The sequence below is a fragment of the Pinus tabuliformis genome, chromosome X (genome assembly GCF_031772625.1).
Source record: "Pinus tabuliformis cultivar Carrire ecotype Pingquan chromosome X, CPIR1, whole genome shotgun sequence".
NCBI classification, from domain to species: domain Eukaryota; kingdom Viridiplantae; phylum Streptophyta; class Pinopsida; order Pinales; family Pinaceae; genus Pinus; species Pinus tabuliformis.
This window is the reverse complement of record NC_142308.1, coordinates 1,233,658,352-1,233,678,831: the sequence shown is the minus strand read 5'-3', so window position 1 is coordinate 1,233,678,831 and position 20,480 is coordinate 1,233,658,352. Positions and strand designations below refer to the sequence as shown.

General features: G+C 39.4%; 1 protein-coding gene across 3 annotated transcripts in view; it reads right to left on the bottom strand.

The window, feature by feature from the left end:
* The window catches only part of LOC149144405 (nudix hydrolase 19, chloroplastic-like), a 188,585-nt gene extending 170,782 nt beyond the window's left edge, over positions 1–17,803 (bottom strand). For all 3 annotated transcript variants that reach the window (XM_089447621.1, XM_089447622.1, XM_089447623.1), the window contains exon 1: positions 17,665–17,803. In XM_089447621.1, coding sequence (XP_089303747.1) covers positions 17,665–17,773 — 109 coding nt within the window. In that variant the 5' untranslated portion in view covers positions 17,774–17,803. The remainder of the gene's footprint in view (positions 1–17,664) is intronic.
* Positions 17,804–20,480: the final 2,677 nt, after the last annotated feature.

The window sequence follows — 20,480 nt, the reverse complement described above, 5'->3', positions numbered from 1 at the left end:
GGCTTGGTGAAAATGTCGGCGGGCTGCTCTGTTGTGGGAACATATTGTAACTAAACTGAGCCGTCTTCAACAAGCTGGCGAATGTAGTGGCAATGAGTTTCCACATGCTTTGTTCGTTCATGAAAGACTGGATTCTTGGCAAGTTTGAGCACTCCCTGATTATCACAAAACAAAGAAGTAGGCCCTGTCTGGGAAACATGCATATCTGCAAGCATACGTCGAAGCCAAACTGCCTCACAAGATGCCTTAGCTGCTCCCCGATACTCTGCTTCTGTTGAGGAGAGAGCCACCGCCTGTTGCTTCTTACTAGTCCAAGTAACAGCACCGGATCCTAGATTAAACACATACCCAGCTGTAGATTTACGGTCATCAACCGAACCGGCCCAGTCAGAATCAGTGTAACCACGGAGTATAGGTTTGGAACTTCGAGTGTATAGGAGACCATAATCAGAAGTACCACGCACATATCGTAGCACACGCTTTGCTGCTTGCCAATGATCAGCTTTAGGGGTTGACATGAAACGGGAAATGTAGCTTACTGCAAAACTGATGTCAGGTCTGGTAGCAGTAAGGTAGATGAGACTGCCCACTAATTGCCTGAATAAAGTTTCATCCACAAGGGGAGAGGATGAGTGTGCTGAAAGTTTGAGCCCTGGTTCCATAGGAGTCGTGGCTGGTTTGCAATCCTGCATTCTGAACCTGTCCACAAGATTTCTGGCATACTTGGACTGAGAGAGAAAGATCTGATTTTCAGTCTGCCAAACTTCAACCCCCAGACAGTAATGAAGAAGTCCCAAGTCGGTCATCTCAAAAGTTCTGCATAAATCTTGTTTGATCCTATGGATCAAATGTGCATGACTGCCAGTAATGATAAGGTCATCCACATAGACAACCACAAACAAGATATCATCACCAGTATGCTTGATATACAGATTTGCATCAGATGGACTCCGCTGAAAACCCTGATCAGTCAGGTACTGATCAATTTTCATGTACCAAGCCCGAGGAGCTTGTTTCAATCCATAGATTGCTTTAGCTAACCGACACACTTTCTGTTCTTGACCAGCAACCTTGAATCCTGGAGGCTGCGTCATGTAGACTTCTTCTTGGAGATCACCATTTAGGAAAGCACTCTTTACATCCATCTGATGAACTTTCCAATTGAATTGAGCTGCTAGGGCGAGCATAAGCCTTATGGTACTCATCTTGGCTGTAGGAGCAAAAGTCTCCTCATAGTCAATGCCTTCCTTCTGTGAGAACCCTCGAGCCACAAGACGAGCTTTATACTTGTCTATGGTTCCATCAGCTTTGTATTTCACTTTATACACCCATTTGCAACCTATGGGTTTTTTGTCTGCAGGAAGATCAGAAAGTGTCCATGTGTGATTCTTCTGAAGGCTCTGGAATTCGGCTTCCATAGCCTGTTCCCACTCAGATGTACCCTTAGCCTCTGAATAGGTTTGAGGCTCAAAAGTACTGTGTAGGTTAGCCATAAGAGCAAAATTGACTGTAGACTATTGTCTGTTCTTATGTCTAGAAGTTCTGCCTTCAAGGAGCTCATCATCCCGGAGATCACCAATGGTTTTAGCCCACCATTTTGGCCGAAGAGTAGAAGAAGCAATAGCAGGAGTAGAGGAAACAATATCAGGAGGAGGTGGAGAAGACTCAAGAGCAATAGGGGCCGCAAGAGGAGGGTTATTTTCTGGAGGAAGCTCAGATAGAGTATTATCAAATACTGATGCTACATCATCCCTCCCATCAGGTGGACCGACCGGAAGAAGAACACTGTGAGGCTGATCCTCAGAACACTGCTTAGAAGAAGAAGACTGAAAGAATCCTCTGTCTTCATCAAATACTACATCCCGACTGAAGCTAAGACGACCAGTGGCTATATCTATCAGCCTATAGGCCTTGTGATGATCATTGTACCCTGTCATCATGAGTTTCTGGCTTTTGGAATCCAACTTAGATCGTTTAGCAACTGGAATCCAAACATATGCAACTGAGCCAAATACTTTGAGATGACTGATCTTAGGCTTACGGCCAGACCAAACCTCTTCAGGAGTCTTCCCTTTAACAGCCTGAGTGGGTGATCTGTTAAGAAGATAAACAGCAGTAAATACTGCTTCAGCCCAGAATTTGTTTGGAACACTCCTGTGTTGTAGCATGGAACGAGCCATTTCAACAACCGTGCGATTGCGACGCTCGACAACACTGTTTTGCTGAGGAGTGTAAGGAGTGGTTAATTGACGTTTGATGCCATGAATATCACAGAAGTTGGCAAACGCTGAAGAACAAAATTCCCCCCCATTGTCGGTCCTAAGGGTCATGATGTTACAACCAGATTCTTTTTTCACTAAGGTTTTAAACTTCTGAAAGGTACTAAGAGCATCAGATTTATTTTTTAAAAAATATACCCACATCTTTCTACTGAAATCATCTACAATAAGTAAAAAATATTTGCAAGCAGTGATAGAAGCTGTATTCATAGGACCGCAAATATCAGCATGAAGTAACTGAAATACCTTAGATGCGCGCCAAGATTCTCCATTTTTGAATGAAGACCGATGTTGCTTTCCCGCTTGACAGGCACTGCATACCCCCAACTGCTGAGTCTGAATATCAGGTAAGCCAGACACAAGTCCCTCCCGAGAGAGCTGAGAGAGATACTGCATATTGAGATGCCCATATCGCTGATGCCATAGAGTGCTGATAGGAGAGATACGTGCTGCTAGAGCCACTTCTGGAGAGTCACCGGTGTCAAGTAGCCTGTATAGACCATGATCCTCTAGGCCAACAGCAACTGTTACACTAGTCTCCCTGTCAATAATGGAGCACTTGTGGGTAAAGAACACTACATCAAGTTGAGGAGAATTCCTCATAATCTGGCTGACAGATAGCAGATTAATTTCCATACCAGGAACATAGTATACATTCAGAAATATAAGTGTGCGCCCACCAGACTGAATTTGAACTGTACCTCTGCCAGCTACTGTGTACTTTTCACCTCCACCAAATACCACGGAATCACTGAAAGGTGAGAAGTCAATAAACCAGTCACGCCTGTGAGAAAAATGACGTGATGCGCCAGAATCAATGTACCATGCAGAGGAAGGAACAGGATCTGAAGACCTTTTAGCCATAAAGGCGTAAAAGGCAGACTCTGTCTGCTCGGAATGTTCTGCAACATTTGCTGTCTGATGTGGCCCTCCCTGTTTCCTCTGTTCAGAAGCAATCCTCTGTCGGCAATCTTTCTTCATGTGACCGAACCTGTGACAGTAATTACACTGCACACTTTTCTTCCGAGCAGGATCAAAAAGCTGAGAGGAGCCTTTCTGCTGAAAGGACTGAGAGGACTGATATCTTGCAGAAAATGCATTTTCCGAGGACACTGATGAAGCACTACTACCAAACTGTTGTTTCCACTGATCCTGCTGCAGAAGTTTGGTACATAAATCTGGAAACTTCAGATCAACATTTGTGGTGGTAATGTTGAGTGTTTCTATGAAATGTTCATAGGATTTCGGTAGACTTTTCAAAGTAATGACTACCATATCTTCCTCCTCCATGGTCCGACCAATGGCTTCGAGCTGATCTCGAATGTCTTTAATTTTGTTGAGATGTTCCTGTAAAGACATATGTTCGTCCATCATGATGGAGAACAACTGATTTTTGAGAAAAAAAGCTCTGCTTTTGTCAGATGTCTCATGCAGTTCTTTCAACTGTTGCCAGATTTCAGCAGCTGTCTTGCCAGAAGGGATCTGTGGTAACTGATCATCAGCGACAGAGAGCTTGAGAAGCATAACAGCCTCTCGATTTCGATCATCAAATTTATCTTGATCGGTCCCAGCTATACCGGGACGAAGCTCTTTGCCCAAAATGAATTGATCAAGACGCCTGTACTCAAAAATGGTCAACATTCTTTGTTTCCAAATGTTATAGTTGTTGCCATTAAAGCATTGATTTCCTTCTAACATCAGATTGGTGAGCGTGGCCATTTTCCCAAAGAAAATACAGAAGTCAGCAAAAATATCTCTCCAGTGTAAAAACAATAGTAATACTGCTGAAACTGTCCCCTTTAATCTTGCTGCAAAAGTCCCCTTCTTTAATGAATGTGACAGGTCCAAATCATAAAATAAAGTTTGAGGTTCCTTTCTCTGGCCAGATCTGAGTTTTGTCCTAAGATAAGCACAGGTCTGAGTATACAGTTTCCCACAGGTTTGCTTCAGGTCCGTGGAGCTCCACCATAATCCGACCCCACAGCTAGCACCATAATCCGAGCGGCAACAGATAATTTCAGGTCTGAGTTTGTAATGGAGGCTGTCAGGATCACGAGGAGAAAAAAAAACGCTGATTGGGAACACACTGCCGGCAAACAGAACCGGTGATGATAAAGCAAATACGAAGATTTAAAAATGGACCCACGTGAGCTGTCAAAGCTTCACGTCTCAGCTACGTGGTATAGTTCCACAGGTGTATACGCTTGTTTGAAATATCCACGGTATATACGAGCTTTATATATACGCGTTTGAAATATGTTCCGAGGCGTTTGAAATATATCCACGGGTTTGAAATACAATGAACAAACACTCGCGTATCCACAGATATCCACGGGTTTGTTTGACAGGGTTTCAAATATATCCACAGGTTTGAAATACAATGAACCAACACACGCGTATCCACAGATATCCACGGGTTTGTTTGACAGCGTTTCAAATAAAAAAAACAAATAGACAGTTGCCCGCAGATCGAATTTTCAGACCACGACTCCGATTTTCAAAAAGCAAATGAGTTTTGAACGAGAGAAAACACCTGGGTCACGTTTGCTGAAGAATTCCACGTTGTGGCCGAAGAAAATAGCTGGATTCAATTCACGATAGAAGAATTCCACGTTGAGTTCGAGTAGCCGCCAGGCGAAGAAGAAGATAGCCGGATTCACGATTCCAAGCAAACTGGCCAGCCAAGAAAAAAAAATTCCGCTCCCACGAAACAGTCACCGCCACAAGGTTAATTCCTTAAAAAAATGATCATGCAAGGGAAGAATCCATTTCTGTATCGAGATGGACGACTGTAAGCTTTTATCACAACGAGCAAAGCCGAGGCTAAGACTCAGTGAAGGCTGCCTGGCTTACAGAGGGCTCGACCTTAGAAAGGACTCAAGAGATTACGATGCAGAGAGAATAACTGTTCAAGAAATCTCTTAACCTTGCTCCGATACCATAAAAGAATGTTGAATGAATTAATTTCGAATGAGCAAAACAGTTCAATCATAATACAGAGATATTTACAATAATAGAAACATCAGGTTTCTATGTAGAATATAGAAACACTCAGTTTCATCTAAGAAACTGCTAAAAGAATACAAATAGCAACAGCTAAATACAATGAGCATTAAATACTAAATAGAATACTAAATAGGAATATTCTAATACATACCTTGAGTTGCTACTTTTACAAACCTTGTAGGGTTTCCTTATTGAAAGAGTCCCTCTTAGCATCTTCATGGTCTATTTCCATATGAGTCAACTTGTGCCCAAGGATCCAACTTGATTTACCAAGTTCATCAGCATGTCTACCTTATCTTTGCTTCCTTCAATATATACCTACAATATTCATTGACAAGCACAAACCAAAATATACAAGTACAAGAGCGAGATGATTTTCTAGAGTTTTCATTTCATTTTAGATAATGAATTCCTAGGGATTTTGAATATAAAAATTTAGACATCATTTATTAAAGGTTTTCCATATACCTTACAAATACTAGACATAGGATTTCTAAGAGGGAATAAGTGAAGGAGGCTTTCATATGTTCTATTAGGATTTAGAATCCCTAGATATTAACAAACTTCATTACAATGAAAACTTGCAAACCTTAAAACATTTCATACTTAAAATTTTTAAATGAACATACTATACATACCTCGAGATTACATACCTTAGACTTTTAGGTTCCATTGAGCTCATTGCTTTCCTTGCAAATTGAAGACATATTGTTAGATGACTAAAACATAAAGAGTAATACTTACTTGATTTAGATGAGGACTTCAAGTTGGTCCTATTATCGCTCAAACTAGAAGGGGACCTAAAGGGTAAATGCTAAGCCAAGGGCAACAAATGGAGACTTAGCCCATTGTCACCTCAGCTAAGGCTCCCTTCTATTTACGGACTTTCATCGATGGGAGGAGACCCGGTATATTATGGAGTCACCGATGAAGGATAAGTCAATGAAATGATGTGGAGTGACCCTAATAATCCCTTTCTTGGAAGAGTTAGAAGGATAAGGCTTGCTTGCTTTCTAAGCAAGGTACAATGTCTTCTAGGGAAAGGAAGGGAGGATTTAAGGGTTAGGTTTATGGGATATGGCTTATGAAGGAACTTCCCAATCCCTAAAATCCTTATTGTAATTGGTATCCCGGATGGTTCTTGAAGAATTGTCTTTTCAAAGGAGTGGGACCACACGGGACCAAGTGGACTCGGTCTAGGATAGGAGGAATGAGTGTGGCAACCAATGATGTTCTTACCCTAAACAAGGTGGGAAAGGATCAAAGGAAAGATTTCACTTGAAGGTGTTGATTTGATCCTATGAGGCACTAGCCTTAGGGCTGTTAAGGGAAAATTTGGTCTCAGAGCTAGGGCTTGGCTTTTCTCCCAACTCCATCGTCGGAATGGCTTAAAAATTGGAGGAGACCTTGAGGAGACACTAGCGTGGTAGACCCTAGGAGATCGAACTTTTTGGAGAGCCAGCTTGTCGGGAAATTGATGCCTTAGATGCCCCAACTTGGCTAGACCTGAAAGAAGATGAAAGAATGTGATTTTTGGTGACCACCTCTTGGTCGATCAGTGCCTTAATCTTTGGGAGAATGGAGTCTATGATGAATATGAGGACGATTTCTTGATTCCCAGTCAAGGAGGCCTCAAGACCATTTTGCTAACCTTCTAGGTCAAGGAAAAGCAATCTTGTAGCTTTTATACTTCGATGTGCAAAGGAAATGGCTTATCAAAGTTTTCGTTCATATTACATGGCCCATACATTGAGAGATGCTATAATAGAGACAAAATTCCACAATTTTAAGTAATAAATGCACGCAGCAATTAGCCCTAGAACAGCGAAAATCCCAGTCCAATGTATATGACAAAGTAAACAAGAATAACTTTAAAAGCATGTACTTAGATGTAACAGAATATATCCAACCATTCACAATTGACAAGAAAGAAGCTCCAAGAGAAGATAGACCAATATCCACACATCAAAATTCATCCAGAAAGCTCCAATTCATCCTCTAGAAAAAGCGCAAAATTCTCAAGGGAGAGAAAAGATCCAATCCAAAGTGATGATGAGATAATGAACTCATCTCACTTGTATTTATACACTAATGAGGAGTTTGAATTAGCCTCCTTGGCTTACATAAGCCCCAAAAATAAAATAATGTTCTAATAATCCAATTTTTGGTGACAAGCCCACCAAATTAACTCATAAATGAAAGAATAAGCCTCTCAAGAGGTCAAATAATAATCTATGCATGTTGTATGGCCCTCTAGGAGGCTAATGAGATCCATGGGTGCCATAATGAAGAGCAGGACCCTCAAAAGCAGTGGACAAGGAGTTGGCCCCTTGTAATAACCTATGGAACTCCAAATGACATGTGGGGGCACATAAGTGTCCTCATGGGTCTCCAAACAAATCAAAGATGCCTGTAAATCGCCTGCAAGGGCTAGGATGATGGTGTAGGTGATGCCACATCATCGTAAAAGCCTTGGATCATTTGCCAAATGTATGGTGCAAATTTGGGGCTAGTTGGGCATGATGGGTCAGGTGCATCTTCCTCGTCCAATAAGTGAACCACGAGCAATCTTTAAATGGTTGTGGGGATCCATGGAGCGTTATACGCTGCTGTGGAGGCCCATGGCTCTCAATGCACACCCTACATGTGCCAATGTAGCCCTCTGGAGGGTTAGGACCCCGCATAGGGAGACCAAACCCAAGATGGAGACCATCTACAATCCTACATAAGATCCAATGTGTCCCCTAGCCTTCCAGTACAACAAGTCATTAGAGAAATTGAGTAAATGAGCCTACCAATCATGGACCATAGGTCAGGACTTCATAATGGCCTGCCTTCCATAATGGGCTTCGAGATGTGCCAATGTCTCCTAACTCCAAATGGGGTTAACCAAGAATGTTATTAGGTGGTTTCTACTTCTAAAAGGGATAATATATTCAAGGTACATCCTTCAAAAGGTGGTGGCATGTGATAGATAGGTGAATGAAGTAGGGGATGAGAGGGGGCAGGCCTAGGTCACATGCTGGGGTACAAGAGTAGCTAATAAGAGGGAAGCCCACAATTGGGTTTATAATGTATAAGAGGGAGAAATCGTGGTACATGAGGTGCCCCAGCCTTGATGTTTCCACCCTTCTTTATATGCCCTTTGCCTTTTTATGATTTTTCTTTGATTAACTGCTCGGGCTCAAGGGGTAAGAGCATGATGCATAAGATATAGCAATGAATACCCCCTTTTAAGGTAGGGCGGTTCATTGCCCACCAGGGATTGGGACAATCATGCATTCCTTTATGATGAAGGAGGTTCATAGAACCTGTAGGAACCAAGGTGATGGTCGTGATGATGGGGTAGAGCTCATGTATTGGCTTTTGCCCACATGCTAAATTTGTTTGTCTCAGCCATCTTTTGGATTTTGTGGTACATTTTCGTGTTGAATGTGGTCAAATATGCTTTTATCCTTCTTTTTAGTTGCATCAACCTCTGGGGCAACATTCCGAGCTTGACCGAAAGTGTGGGCAAGGGAGGGGCAAGCTAACTCTATGTGGACCCAAGTGGGAGAAATGATGAATCAGGTAATAATGAGTGGAAGGAGGGTAATATAAGCGGATAAGGGAGTGGGACCACGCAACCAAAATTGGGGTTTCCCAGGAAATACCATCCCTAAAGCCAAATGGTCACTAGAATGGATCCCACAGGGCTAGAATGCAAGGTTAATATCCAAAAGGGGTCTAGGGGACAAGGGCACAGACCTAACCCATTCTTTCCACTGAATCCCCCCATTAATCCATGCCCAAAAGTGTCCATGATAAGCAAACTACAATACTCAATTAGCAAATGACAAGGCATACCTTAGGTTCAAGAGGCCCACCTTCAAACATGCAATCATGGCAAATGGGCGAGGAACCACATCGCTAGCTCAAGTGGCGGAGAAATGGCACAGTGAGCTAGTTGGTAGCTACAAGGGGTTGTTGGCTGTCGGCTAAGGCCCGTCTTGGAAAAAAAAAAATTCCTAGGGATATCACCCACAAAATGGTGGGTAACAAGTCCCATAGTGCTAGATGTCTTTTCTTCACTGTAGTAGAGTCTTCCAAGAATAAGCTGCTACAAGTCTTCAAATAGACTTTCTCCTCATACTGATATAGATTGCTTCTTCTCAATATTTGGTGTAGAATGTAAAAGCTGCTACAAGACTACTTTGATTACTAGAATAGGCAACCACAAAAAATTTCCTTTCATCCCTTAGGCCAGCTATCATGAAATTGTGGTGACTCAGCCTTCCTTTATATGCATAGATTTGCGTCCTTCTCAGTTGCTACACCAATGTACAGGAATAGTATGGAACAATGATTTTTACTCCAAGAATGGTGACTAAAACTCGGTGATAGATCAATCTTGTAGATTCGATCTTGAGTCCTTTATGTGCACAGGTCTAGGTTTTTTTTAGGTGATGGAGGTTATGATTCAGGCCTTCCACAATACACTTATGTCTAGAATTTTGTGGGAGACTTAGCTCCTTTCTAGGGTGACTGTAGCTTCACGTCCAGCCTTTCAACTAGGCTTACAACACCTTCAATAAATTTTGTCTTGGTCTTTTTCAAGTAGAGATACTTCATTGGCTGTCAAGGCTTCCACAATAGATGCTTTGAGAGGAGTTTTGACTACCCTCATTTATGATTGTACTTTTGGTGATTCGGATCACTGAGATAGCACATAATTTGAACCTTTGATGATGATTTCAAACCTTGCAGACTAGCCTTTAGAACCTTGCTTTCTTTGCCAAGATATTTAGCCTACTTTAGGCTAGTAGATTAGCCTCTCGGACCTCTAGAATAAAGCTTCTAGGCTCTCAAAAACTCCTCTCTTCTTGCACAGGCCTGCGACCTAGTCACTGTAATGAGAGCTAATAAATGTGCCCAAAATTTGGTTCTTCTTTCTTCTAGGAACTCGGTCCTAGATAATTAAACTTCTTTTCTTGTCTAGAAGCCAACGTGACCTTCTTACTGCCCTTATGCAATCAAACCAAGCTTTGATACCATGTTGAGAAATCTAGGGTAGATTAGTTAGGGCTTATTTAATTGATTTCTCTTAACTTTGATAGTTGCTTGTGACATAGTTTTAGATTCTTCTTGTTATTGTTTCTTCATCATCAAACAACTACCAAAACATGAAGATCGTCAAAGACAAATGGACAGCAGATGTAGGCACTCAGCCAAGACAAAACCCCTATGAAGGGGAAAACCCGATCAAACTCTTCCTCTAATAGAACTGAATCAAGTTGAGACAAACCAAGACCCTTTGACCTAGACCAAGACCTTCTTCCATCAATCAAGTCAGGCTTCCAAACAGATAAGTCATCTTCTAGTTCATTTCTTCACAAATCAACATCAAACAGTTGTACTAGGGTCTCGGCCCTCTCTGTCATCTTGTATCTTCGACCCCTGCAAAACTTCAGTCCTACACTTTGTTGACCACTCTGTGTCAACGACCCCATAGCAGTACACCCCTTTTTTCGCAAAAGGGATCTATCATGTTCAAGTGTTCGCATCATTCAGATTTCATCATCAGTCGGCAATTTGTTAAAGATGTAAACCCATTCTGCATGGTTATAATGTAAATGATCTTAGTAAGACCATCATGTATGTAACAACCTAGGTAAGCATAGTATTTTGGTGACGATTTCTATCCTAGGAGGTTTTTTGTCTCACTGATTCATCTATGTCTCTAGACACAAATGATCGGCAGAGTTTTTCCCTCCAACCTCACCCCAAAACTAGAATGGATTTTGTCGTCAAGATATTAAGTGAGTCCTAGTGTTTTTTATCGAGTCATTGTAAAAGTAATTTGGGAATAATCCTAGCTAATTGGCTAGATTATTTTATTACAAATTACTTAGTCTACTAGATCATATTTTGAGTCGCAGAATTGGGTAGATTTTTGAGGGTCTATAATGAACGGGTGTTCCCCCTTCATGTATTAAATTGTAAAATCTTGATGTAAAAAATATTTAGTGCATGGTCCCTCATAATTAGACACCATGGCTAAATATTAGAGGGTTGGAAAAATTATTAATCCCCTCATAAGTCAATTAATTAAATTTTCTGGCAAAATTAAATTAAAAATCTTAAGTCAGAAATTTAATTAATTATGTGTCCTAGGTAAAACTAAACTCTCATAAGGTAAAATTCATGGATTCTAGAAGAACTAATTTTTGGAGGTCCCCGGCCAAGGGAATATTAAAGAAATTAAGAAATTTTGGACCCTTGGGCCTTGGTGGTTAAGTCGGTCAATTTTTTGAGGAAATTAACTCAAAACAATTAATTTTGAGTTAATTAAAAATCAATTAAATGAAAATTCGATTTTTCCTCGAAAAATAAATCATTTCGACAGTGATGATTAAAGGTTAATTAAACCTTTATGAGTGATCCAGATTAATTTGACAGGGATCAAGCCAACTAGTCGTTGGAGAATTTTTCTATAAATTAGAGGTCGGTGTCAGTCTATTTTTCATCTGATCTTTGAATCGTGTACTAAGCTCTCAAGCTCTCTTGTCTATTTTCTGGAATAAATGCAAAAGTCTTTGGGGTTTCAAATTGTGGTGGTGTTCCTCTTCATGAATATATGGTAACATTGTTTTAATTTCTGCTTAATATTATGTGAAAACTATCAATCAATAGCTCTCTTAGAACAATCTAAATACAGGTATCTTATTCAGTTTGTTGGATCTAGGGTAACATTTTTAATTTTGATTGAATTAGCAAGTATCTCTATTTCTTCAGAATTTTATTGTTATTCTATTTCTCTACTTGGTTTGATGGTTGATCTAGTGTTTGCAGAAGATCTCTCAGGTTTTCATTGAGCATTTGGGGATAGTCCTCGGTTGGACCAGCCAACTCTCAACACATATTTTTTGAAGAGCCTACCTCATATAAGCTTCAGGATTTATCTAACGATTAATCTTTTTCTGCAGGGTGTTTTTGGGCTAGTACCTCTCTAAAAAATCAAAAAAATTTAAATATTTTGTGGAAAATTTGATAGATCTGGCTAGTAAGACCTTGAGATATTAAGATCTAAGAACGGAGTTGGACTCATACTCCTTAGATCTTACAAATCCACAACTCTTGTTCATAGATCTATACATATTTTGTATAGACCTCAGATTTTTTTTTTTAATTTGGGGTTTTGGGATTTTATTTATTTCTGTATATTTGGGATCTTGGTATTTTATTTTTGTTTTTCATTTTTCAGGTGTTGATCTGAAGGTTCTTTCAAGGAATTTTTTTCAAGATTTGAGACAGATGTAGGCCCTGGAGGGCAAGATCTTATCTCAGAAAATATTTTGTGTGCAGGAAAGAATTTTAAATATGGGTTTGTTCATAAAAATTCTCTGAGATCTTTAAAATAAAGTTTTGGGCGAATTTTTTTGAAGTTTTGGGCCTCACCCTCTGCGTTTTTCTTTCAACTTGTTGCCTTCTCCTCATCTTCTGCAAATCAAATTTCGCTACCTTCTCCTCATCTTCTGCAAAATCACTCCTCTGTTGCATTTTTTGCTCCTCTCTTACTACGTTTTTTCTCCTTACTCGCAGCCCTCAGTTTTCCTTTCCCTCAGCCCACATTTTCTTTTCCCTCCACGACTCCTCCTCTATCTGCGTGATTTTCTCTGTCGCTGCTCGTTCTTTCTCCTTCAACCTGCATCTTCTTCCTCTGCGCGTCCCAGCTCCTCCCTCTTCCATTCCCTGCAAACCCGCACTCAAAAACCCAACCTCCAGCATCCTTATTCGTTGCTCGTCCTCCCCTCCTTTCTGCGTCATTGCTGCTCCCTAACTCACGGCTTACCTTCTCTGCGTGTTGCATTCCCTTTCCTCCCTTGCTGCCTGTGTCTCCTTCCTCTGTCGGTTGCCCAAGCTCCCTCCTCTTCTTCACATTCCCTTCTCTCTTCCGTTGTCAATCTCCTTCGAAACCCTAACACCCTTTCTCTTTGTTTTCCATCTTTCGACTTTGGCTTAATTGCTTTGCTCTCCCAAGCTTTACGATTTTCATTTTTTTAGTGGGACTTTGATTTTTTAAAAGAAATCGATTTTTTTTAATTTGCTTGTTTTCATTTCAATTTTTGACTTTTCATTTTTATTTTGTTTGGTTTTTAACAAAAGAAAATTTTAAAATTTCGATTTTCATTTTTTCTAGTGTGGCTTTAAATTTTTTTCAAATGAATTAAATCTAAAATAAAATCTTAAGGTTTCAAAATTTCGAATTCAATTTTTTATGTGGCCTTTGGCCCATTAAAAATTAGATTAAACCCTTTTGATTTTTATATTTGCCACATTAACTTTGTCACATTAAATTTGCCAAAGGAATAATATAATTTTTTTGAATCTAAAAGTTCTTTTTTGGGTTTTTTGTGATAAGGGTTTGGGATTTTTTAAATCTTTAAAGCAAAATTTTTGAGGGGTAAAATTTATTTTCTTCTATAGTCAAGGCACATTTAAATTTTTTTAAATTATCTCTAAAGTTTGACTATAGGAAAACAAGAAAATTTTCTGGATTGGAGCACTTAAGAAAATTATTTTAAATCCGGAATTGTTTGAAGTGTTTAGCATTTGAATTTCATGGTTCTTCATGGTAATTAATTTTCGGAATTTAAGTGCTTAAGTCTTTTGCATCATTGACATTGGGTTTCAAATATTTTTGTGCTTGACATCTATTGAGATTGCTCGCTGTTTAATTAACTCTAAGCGTAGTTTTAATTACTTGAATTATTGGATATTTATTGCATATTAAAATTTTGAGAATTTTTCAAGTAATTACTCTTTCATGGAATTGTGGTAAATTGCATAGCTTTTGTTTCCTAAACTGAGTATTTTTGAGCATCTATATAGTATTTTTGAGCATCTATATAATTGGCATTGATATTAAAGAATCGTGAAGAGAATTTTGTTCTCTTTGAGCTATAATTGCATTAAAAAAAATTGAAGCTTGTGATTTAATTTATATCGGGCATTATATTGTGATTTCATCGCTGAGTTGAATGATTTAAGAGGTTTATCTTTCAGTTACTTTTTCATGATTAAGGCTTTGGCATATAACTCAAAAATAAATCGTAACACAAGCACTTTCAATCCTTGATCTAGCTTCACCTCGTTCCATCTTCTAATCGTCTCATGCATTTGCATACTAGGTTAGCGTTGCATAATTAAAATTTACTTCCAAGCATAAGCTTGGTCGATAGAAAGATAGGTACCCATCCATCTTTGCATGAGAAGCCTGCTTTTAATAGTACTTAAAACGGTGACCTTGCATAATTAAAATTTACTTCCAAGCATAAGCTTGCTCGATAGAAAGATAGGTACCCATCCATCTTTACATGAGAAGCCTGCTTTTAATAGTACTTAAAACGGTGACCTTGCAGTCGTCAGAGTCACAGCTCTCTGTAGTGTCGGAAGCACCGAGTATGTTAGATTTTCAGGAGAGGTATCGTTAATCACACCTTAGTATGTTTCACCTTATCTTCTCTCTGCCACTTACTACGAAATCAGGCTTGATATAGAAAGGATTGAAGGGTTTGAACTTAGATAGGCATTCAACTAAAATTAACCAAGATTCCTGCATCTCACATTAGTTTTAGGATCTGCATTTCATATAAGATAGTTATTCATCCAAGCAACAATTGTTCATCAATTACTTGGTCCTAATTTTCTTAGCAAGATAGTTGACTCCACAAGGCACTGGTATCAACTGTTTAAACCTAATCGATTCCTATGAGTCTTGCTAAATCTAAAACAAGTACTCGGTCACTTGACTGTGTCTCCTGAACTAGTTGGTTCCCAATTAGTTCTCCTTCATCCCATTTCTGTAGGGTCTACCCCCTCACCCTGTTGTTGGGAGACAGCTTAAACAGAGAGATTGGGAATCAGGGTGAAAGCCCCCAATCTGAGTCGTTGTCGCGGTGCCTAGACATTCTGTGTGAAAACACACTTCATACTAAACTTCGGTCCTGCAATCATGCTAGACTTCAGTCCTGCAATCACTTAGCAAACTTCGGTCCTCTTCTTTTGTTCTTCTCTTATAGATATCTCTTCTTTATATGCCTTTTCGTACTTCCCTTTTCACATAGAAATTGCAAATCGAATGGATAGTTATTAGTCTCTTTTTCACAAGGTCGAATGCTCCTTTATATAAAGTCTTCTTACAGGGTGGACAGGTTCCTTCAAGAGGCTCACTAGACTTTTGAGGAGGCCGACTTGATGGAGGAGAAACAAGACCTAATTTTTGACATAAAAATATTTTCTTTCTTTGTCATAATGAGCCCAAGAAGGGTCTTTTACATAATGATTTTGACTTTGACTTAGTACAAAAATCCTAGAGCACACAATGGGTGCTTTGACCTATTGACCAATGACCCAAGCATGAAACCCATGCTTTAATAAGTCCATTTTCTTTTACAATATAAAATTTCTTTTATTTTGACAAATACATTACATCATGACTCAATTATGAAGACTAATACTAGTTACATTTTTCAAAAAAAGGTGACAGTGGAAATCTCCCTCTATTAATTTTAGATAACAATGGTATGTTCTATGCTTAGCACAATTTACTTCAATGTTCTTTAATGACAATTTCCAATTATTTCCAATAGCAATCACATTAACTTAATCACACTGAGAGTTAATGCAGATAGAACATAAAAACATATGCAGAAGACAAGCCAAGACAAGAGGACACCAGATTTGGCGAATGCCAGGGAAAAACCCCAATGTGGGGAAAACCCTTTGATCAAATCTTCTTATTATTATTCAATAGTTCAGCAGAGAGAGAGTACAAAAATCAAATTCACTTGCCCAATACACAGTCAAATCAGCCCTGTCAAATTCTGCAGTCAACTGCAGTCAAATTTCAGCGCTAACCAGAAAGTCAACACTGGTCAAAACAGTAGCAAACCTTCTCCAATGTAGCTCAGTCTTCCTTGGTCAAACTCAGCCTGAACAGGAGGTCAAATGCAGCCCAAAATAGCTCGGTCAAACTCAGTCAAAGGAGAGATAAAATCTGTTGTAATTTTTTGCGGTCAAACAGAAGTCAAAGCAAGTCAACATGCCCAGAAAATATCGATTTTTGTGCCCAAAAATGCGGCCTAAGGAGATCAAACTTCTGCCCTCAAAAATGTAGTCAAACTTCGTCAATAAGGCCTCGGTCAACGCTGGTCAAACCTGTTCTAAAACTCTGAAATTTTCAGCCTGGAATCTGTCCCAGAAATTCGTCCTTCATCCATACGTGTGAGAGAGAGAGAGATGATCCCCACGATGTACGAACCAATCTGTTTAGGAGAGAGAAGAATTGTTGAGTGATTGATGTCCAAATGAGATGAGAGGTCACTCCTATTTATACAATTCGTTGAGGGTGAAAGGACACATCTATTGGGCTTCTTGAGCCTACATTAAGCTGAGGCCAACCTTAACAGTTTGTGCATGTGAGAGAATAAATTCAAATTTTCCCTTCTACTTGTCTGAATAAGATGATCTTTATATCAAACTTGGACCTCTCGAAAAGAGGAATCCAATGCAATAATCATCTCCATCATATGAGCTGTCCCAAGGTGGAATTTGGCCCTAGTTGCTAATTTTAACACCCTCTTTGTTGCTACAGGGTCTAACCCTCGCCTTGTGAACCCCATTACAAGGCCTGCTAGATTTTGCGGCAAGAGAAGGCATCTTAAGAGTTTCTATATTGCTAATGATTTATTATTTGTCAATTGACAAAGAATCATTGCTCTAGGGCTAAATATAACGTGTAATCATTACTACTGCAATGATGGGATCATGAACCATTGTTGTTTCAAGTTCTTTTACTTTCATATCAATTTAAATTCTTTCCCACAGTTGCTCCTTCACTTTGATATTTCTTGATGAATTTTTCATGTTCTTACACAAAAAATTACCCTACAAACAAAGAGATTCCAATACATACTATGGTTTACCTCTCCATGAATTTGTTTATGTATCCACATTAAAAAGATGTATGCAGTAACTTTAATTGCACCTTTCTCATTTCCTCCCCTTCCCACTCAACATTACTTCTGATTTAACTTTTTAAGTTTGATTAGCCAATATGCCCTCATTAGTTAGATGTTTGCAACTTCCTTAATTGTACTTTTCTCATGTCCCGATCACAATCCAACATCACTCCCTCTGGGATTTCAATAGATAAAAGTAAAATAATTTAATAATCAATCAAACAGCCTTAAAATGGTGGCAGAGTTTAGTTATGTGCTTTTTTATCCTATTCTTTATTCCTTAAACCTCATTTTAATTTTCAAGAAAAAACTTTATCAATTGAAATAACATAGACATAAAAATCAAATTATGGAAAAAAAGAGCACCATGCAGCTACCTGGCCATGGCTGGGAACTATGATAGATAACTTCTCCCACTTCAATGCCAACCTCCTCCTTGGTTTCTCGCCTGACAGCTTCTTCCAAACTTTCACCTGGCTGTATCATCAAACCATTCTGGGATAAGTGAATGACCCTTGGTATCGGTCTCAGTGGGATAATATAGTAAAAACAACTTACAGTCACATACGGAGATTGTGGAATGTTTAATTAACTAAGCCAAGTAAAGTTTTGTTTCCAAGTAACTAGAAGACTATAAATCTTCTCCTCATCCATTCGAAATTGAAGTGCAGTTTTAGCATATGATCATCAAGAGACAACAAAGGTTGAGAAAAATGCTTATAGCATCTATGAATGACCAATCACACCATTTGAATTGGCTTCTTGTTGATATTTTATGTAATTAGAGATCTAGCCCACAGGCATTTTGTAAAGAATGTCTTTTGGCCCCAAGAAGCATTCTCAAATAACAACAATGTTAGCATAATAACAGATTCAACATTCAAACAGTGTACCAGGAACCAAAACAATGAATTACAAATGCATACAAGAAATCTGCAACATGGTTGTTTACTCCAGTATTTTTTTTGGACCATCCTACAACTATCTGAACTGTGTCAGTTGCCAGTCACTCTAGAGTTTCCTCTTTTCACCATTTGAAGTTGCAGGAAAGGAAATGAGGTTTGATAAGACACGTTACCACTGGAGACACTAACAAGAGTAGATATATATAAATGCATCACTCTAGGACTGACAAAAAGATTCTTAGAATTTACAAGGAAGATTAATTCTTTGCCCAGGTCATGGGAATTCTAAACAACATAAGTAACAATGTGGCTAATGTTTTGAATGTTGGTAACAAGACTTGTGCTGAAGGGAGCAGCAGTCATAATCCTGGCTATTTCAATATCTTTGCACAATCTAACACATGGACAACCAATGGAAGAAATCATAGACCCTTACTTCCTCAATTTTTAGACAGTCTGACAACAGCAACCCAAGGAACAGCAGAACAGAATGGACTCTTTAATGAATATTTTCGGTAGTATGCAACACTAGGGGAAAATGTATAGGAAGCCATGAATTTTCAAGAGTACAGCAACATCAAATGCAAAAATAGACCTAGGGGGCCAACATAATCATGACCACTGCACAAGGTAGGTAAACTATCTATTCCCTCTTTTGATGGATCATCCAAGTGTTCAGCAAGGGCTTGGGTACAAAAGTTGGACACCTACTTCCAACTTAATCCCATGCTGGAAGCAGGTGCTATCAAATTTGCCATATTACAGTTGGAAGGGGCTGTGAAAATTCCGTAAACTGGAATCCCTACTGCAGCAACTGATTAAACTTCTCATATTTGTTAATTACTGAAACAAATTATTTACTGCTTCCTACAACAAATATCGAAGCTAATACACTGCAGCCTACACCAATTAAATAATATGCCCAAAACAAGAACAAAACAATAGAGAAAGATACAACACAAAGGACACAGTATTTTTTGGACAAATGTCCCCGGAAAAACCCAATGCGGGAAAACTGGTGCAGCAGCTCTGAGGGTTTTTATTATTATGAAGTAGTTTTCTGAATACAACTCTGGATGCCCTCCCGACAATCCAGTTATAGAGAAATAAACTAGCAGAAGAAATTTGTGAGATTACCTCACTCTACCCGGCAAGTTTCGGCTGATCCAGCAGCTGAACTACGAGTTCTCCAGCTACTTCTACGCTGCCCCTGCTTGGGCCCTGCGTTAGTGTCTAAGGCCATGTGTTAGCTCAACTGGGGATCGATTTGCCTTCTGGAGCAATTTCCAACCCTCCCGACTCAGAAATGTCAACTCCTTCCGCAAATTCAGACTTCTGCCTGGAGACTGCGCTGCTTCTGCGTGAGCCCTTCTGGCTCAGCATCAAGCCCTCTTGGGTCCTGCGCTACCTCCTTCTAGTGCCTCTCTGTTGTGTATCCTGGGCTATGGAAAAGATACTCCAACCCAACTATCCTTGCCCCTCATTGCACAAGCTCACTATCGAAATTCTCTCGGTAGCTGCTCTACTTCAGAAAATCGAACCTCTAAACTCACTTTATGTGTCTTTCCAAGTGACCCTCAAGCTTTCTTAAATAGTCTCCTCGTTGACATTCAACGGCCCAGATTAGAAACTAATCAATGGTTAAGATCATTTATGCTTGATCCTCATCTTCTTCTAGAAGTTACACCCACAGTTTATATTAATACCCTTTAATTATTTTATTTTCCTAAGTTTAGACTTAGGGTCCCACTAAAAAAAATTAACTATTTTAATAAAATTGTTTCTGGGTGGAATTTCCCAAAACGCTTTCTGGGTTCTTTGGAATACACCTGCCCAAGCCTCCCTGCAAAATTTGAGACTTAGAGCACATCTAATGCTACCAAAAATCAATAGGGGCGGCACATGAATGGCGGTACCATAGACTGGCCACCTTGGGGCACTCCAAAATAACCTCTTCTATGGACTTCACTCAAAGATTGCTATATCATTTCAACTGGAAGGATCCTAATATACACTTTAGAGAGCTAGCATAGCTCAAGTAGACTGGGTCACTGGTATCCTATTTCAGAATTCCAACAGTTAACAGTCATGGTTACAAATATTTCTGAGCAGAGGTTGATTATGCTCTTTATAGAAGGTTTAACTGAGTCGTTGCATGGTTGGGTCACGGCCTTCAAGCCTACTACCTTACATGACACCATCACCAAGACTTGAGATATGATTGTTGTTGCACCAAAAGGTGAAATTCTCATCTAAACCACTAGTCCCTCTGAAGGACAAAAATAAGA